A 4,690-nucleotide genomic window follows, 5' to 3' on the forward strand; every position below is an offset into this window, starting at 1 on the left:
GGTGTTCTGTTGACTTCTTGAATTCCAAGCTCTAGCTCATTCCTTAGATTTGGGAAATTCTCATCAACTATTTGCTTGAAAAAGCTTTCTAATCCCTGCCCCCTTTCCTCTTCTTCGAGAATGCTCATTATTATGTTTCCTCTCCTGATGGTATCAGCTAGTTCTTGTATTTCTCTTTCATTATCTTTCATTCTTCAGTTTCTCTCTTCTTTCTTCTGATTTATTTCTAGATTTCTGTCTTTGATATCACTGATCCTTCCTCCATTTTGTCAACTCTATTTCCCAAGCTTGCTATTTCAGTTTTCAACTATTGTAGTGTTTTTGTTTGTTTGTTTGTTTGTTTGCAGGTTTTGTTTTTGTTTTTGTTTTTGTTTTTTAAAAATTTCCAGAATTTGTATTTGGTTCTTTTTGAAGGTTTCAATCTCTTTTCTCTGCTCACTGAGTTTTTTCAGAAGTACCATCCTGAATTCTCTATCTTTTAAGTTGCGTATTTCTATGTCTGTAACCTTATTTTCTGGAGATTTTTCTCTTTCTTTCTGAGATGCCTTGTCACCTTGGTTGTTTGTGGTGTTTAATGGACTATTTCTCCACCTGGGCATTAATGAAAATGTATTCTGCTTTTTTTCCTGAAAGATTTATTATATATGATCTCTCTTTAGCCTGCTGCAAAGAAGGCGCTTTTCTTTTGGTTTCCGGTTATTGGCGTCTAAGCCTCTTGGATCCCTGCTTTATATAAAGCCTTTAAAATGCCTTTTTATTTTCTGATAGATATTCAATCACACTTGCTACTCTGTTTCAGTCCCTGTCTGTGTCAGTGAAGGTCTTGGCAGCGTTTGCTCAGATTCCACTGGAGCTCTGCGGTGATGGGTCTCAGAGGGTATGTGGGAGGGTCCCTTTGGGTTGGGATTTCAATGCTGTGGCTCAGCCTCAGTTTTGCAACCACGGCCAGTAAAAATCAACTATTGTCTCTCTGAGGTCCCATCCCACTTCTCTGCTTCTGCCCTGATGACTGGGCCCAGCCGCCTGCCACGTGGAACTCATAGCATGTCCAAGCAGGACTGTTCAGGGAAGTCATTGGACCTTCTCCCCTCCTTGTCCTCCTGCAGGGAGCTCTGGCGGCTGCTAGAGGCAGCTTCTTTATTTCTCCCAGTCTATCACCCGACACCCGGGGTTCTGACCTGTGGTAGCTCTTATGCGCAGATCCCACGCTCAGATGTGCTGGTGTGCAGTTTGGGTGTTTTTTTTGTTGTTGAGTTTTAGATGTTCAGCTTACTGTTGTTTCAAGGGGAGAGATCTGAGGACGTCTCTCAATCTGCCATGTTTCCCAGAATTCCCCTGATTTTTGATAGTTTTAATGCAATGTGTCTTGGAGAAGGTCTTTCTGGGTTGAGATAATTGGGTGTTCTGTTGACTTCTTGAATTCCAAGCTCTAGCTCATTCCTTAGATTTGGGAAATTCTCATCAACTATTTGCTTGAAAAAGCTTTCTAATCCCTGCCCCCTTTCCTCTTCTTCGAGAATGCTCATTATTATGTTTCCTCTCCTGATGGTATCAGCTAGTTCTTGTATTTCTCTTTCATTATTTTTCATTCTTCAGTTTCTCTCTTCTTCCTACTGATTTATTTCTAGATTTCTGTCTTTGAAATCACTGTTTCTTTCCTCCATTTTTAACTATAAATTTTTATTTTTGCAACATCCCTATGAGATAGTATTATTCATCTCAATTTAATATATGAGAAAACTGAGGTGCAAGCTGTGGAGTGGCAGTGCTGGTAGTGGAGTACAAGTCTGAGTGGCTTAAAACATGCTTTTTCCACCATTCTACAGTGTCAGCTTGACAGGAAAGGTCTGACAGTTCTAAGTCAGAGGTTAATTTCAGAGAATTCATCTAAGGTAGAAAAGAGCGAACGGGTGCCTCTGGAAACCTACAGATAGAAGATATCAGTAGTTCAGGCAAGAAAACTACAGAAGGACCAGCCTCCCAAGGCACAGATCTGGGGAAGGTAAAGTGTATATCTTCAGGGAAAATAAGAATAGCCATCTCATTTAGTAATAAAATGTTGATGACTCTAATAAACTGTCTCAGTTTCCCCCACTGCAACTCACTTGAGTCTGGAAAGGCACAGATTGTAACGAGTTTATTGCAAAGATATGTTTGTTGACCCCTCCTCTGGACTTAGCATTCTGAGTCCAGCAGTGTAGATGCATACTTTTGTATTAACAGACTATCGCCTATAGCTATAATAGCAATGTAAATGAAATAGAATTCTATGAGGCATTTTCTCAATAAGAATTTGATAAAAGTTTGTTTCCTCTAATAATTTGAAAAGTTGCTTTTCGAACACGTGGTGTATTTCCCTCGAAATATATATATACTTGGCTTTAAAAAGTGTGTGTGAGAATGTGAGAGTCTACCTTTTATTAACCCATCTGTATTTCTGGTCTCCCAGGTCATCTCTTTGCTCCATACCCAACACAAAACCCACTTTTAACATATTAAAAAAGAGATATTCCTTACAGAAAAGTAGACTCTATGCACCAAGAAAGCCCAACTTTGGAAAATAATTGAATTTGGACCAACTGTATATGATTGGTTATTAATAAACCAGCAAAACAACTGCCTCCATAGTGAGTATGGAGAAGAAACATTTCTCTAACCAAAGCAATAGCCTGGCATGTGATAATGATAAAATAAGATTGAAAGTGTAGTTCTTCCAGAACATGCTTATTTTCAATCAAGCCACTTTCAGGAGAGGTGGTGCTGTGAAAACTTCTTCTACTCTGATGACCAAAATCCATCATCATTTCCCATGCAAACAAAGCTTCTAATACAGAAAGCCATGCCAGGCTGCCCAGATTTCAGTCTATTCTGAGGAATCCCAAAGCCTGGCATGAGTCCATATTGGTAGAATTTCAGCTTCCAGACAGCTAAGCCCCATCTTAGTACATCTTTGTACCCAGGGAAGATGAAGTTGCAACCACCTGTGTATCCCACCTCTTTATGCTTCATCCTTTTGGTTTCAGCTTGGATCCTATTAAAGCATTGATCCTTTTGGGAGAGGTAACACTGAGCTGTCATCAGCCACATACACCTGAGTATAAAGGAAGGCTATGAGAACATTGGTGATGGAGCTAAGGGAATGAACAAGGAGCTAGAGTTTGGCAGTATGCTTGGCTTCTTTCACTATAAAACTTATTGGAGTAGCTGAGAGTCCTGTGCCTGACATGATCCTTTCTTTTCTCTTTGAACAGGGCCACCCTGGACAGCCAGGGTCCAGAGGCCCACCTGGCCGGGATGGCTGTAATGGGACTCAAGGAGCTGTTGGATTTCCAGGCCCTGATGGTTTTCCTGGGCTTCTCGGATCACCTGTACGCTGCCAGATCTTTGTACATTATTTCAAGTGGCTTTGCCTCTCTCCAAGTTTGCCCTTTTTTTGTTGTTGTTGTTCTCTGGAGATCTCATTAAGCATCTGTGGGGCAACCACTGTGGCCCCTTGTCTAATTTAAGAGTCTAATTTAGACACATTAAAAGTCTAAAGAAGAATACCAGTTGCAGGGGGTGTACACATGTTTTACTACTTAGGGTTATTTTTTAAAATAATACTTTTAGAGTTGGCAAGATTGTTGAAAGACTAGTAAATTTCAGAGCAAAGTACATGCTTGGACTGTATCACATGTCACCACATCAGATAATATTTGGAAATGTAGTATTTGGAAGGCTTACATAGAATCATGGAAGCACTAACAATGGCCCAAATGGTTTGGCAAGCTTGGTATATACGTTATTCTTAACTGGGAGTGTTCATGTCCCCCAAGGGGACATTTTACAATTATCAACATTTTGATTGTCACAACTGGAGGTGTGCTGCTGGCCCCCTCCCCAACATCAAAGAATAATCTGTCTCAGAGTGTCAATAGTGAGAAATAGTTGAGAAATCCAACTTTACACAGACATAGTTTGTGTTCCTCTCCCATGTCCTCCCCCACAGACATCATAACCCTTGATTCTTGGATTGATAAAGCATTTATTAGACCCTGGTGTCACCATTTTTCTTTAATTCCATTCATCCAGATGGAGCTCCAATATTTGGATCTAAGGGATTTCTAATAGATACCATGCCCTTGCAAGGCTGCTTTTACAAGTGGCTGGAAAGAGAAAAAAAACATATTTTGAGCCCATTCTCAACCTCACTTGAAATCATCTAAACTAATAAGGGTACTAATGTGATATATTTAGCTCAAAATCACACTATTAGACAGATCCTACATTAATTAATTGATATTTTACTGAAAGAGCAGCACTATTGTCTTCAGTGACCAAGTTGTGGGTGTGGGTATAGGTGTCAGAAAATGAGACATACATACATGTCATAAAGGACCTTGATATCTAAGGACCAAACCAATATGCAGCAGGGAAGGAGGATATATTACTGACTTAGTAGGAACTGCTTGAGTCACAAAGGCCTTCAGACACTGCCATGGCAACAGGAGAGGAGAACAAATCACATCTGTGTTAAGTAAGTAGATATCCAGGAAACTAAGGAAATGCTGCCCCCAAAAGGGAGAAAATAAATCTTGAGGTAATAAACATCTGACAGCCAAAGGAGAAGGGTAAAACCTAATCCTATCCCTAAACCTCCCCTTAAGCCTAAGCAGGAACTTAGATATATATTTTTTACTAAGCTGAACCT

The 4,690-nt window shown here is 40.0% G+C and overlaps 1 protein-coding gene across 1 annotated transcript in view; it reads left to right on the forward strand.

The window, feature by feature from the left end:
- COL4A6 (collagen type IV alpha 6 chain) overlaps positions 1-4,690 on the forward strand; it is a 312,034-nt gene that overhangs the window by 246,835 nt on the left and 60,509 nt on the right. Inside the window, exon 6 of the mRNA XM_015591655.2 lies at positions 3,252-3,368. Coding sequence (XP_015447141.1) covers positions 3,252-3,368 — 117 coding nt within the window. The remainder of the gene's footprint in view (positions 1-3,251; positions 3,369-4,690) is intronic.

The sequence above is a fragment of the Pteropus alecto genome, unplaced genomic scaffold (assembly GCF_000325575.1).
Source record: "Pteropus alecto unplaced genomic scaffold, ASM32557v1 scaffold246, whole genome shotgun sequence".
Taxonomy (NCBI): domain Eukaryota; kingdom Metazoa; phylum Chordata; class Mammalia; order Chiroptera; family Pteropodidae; genus Pteropus; species Pteropus alecto.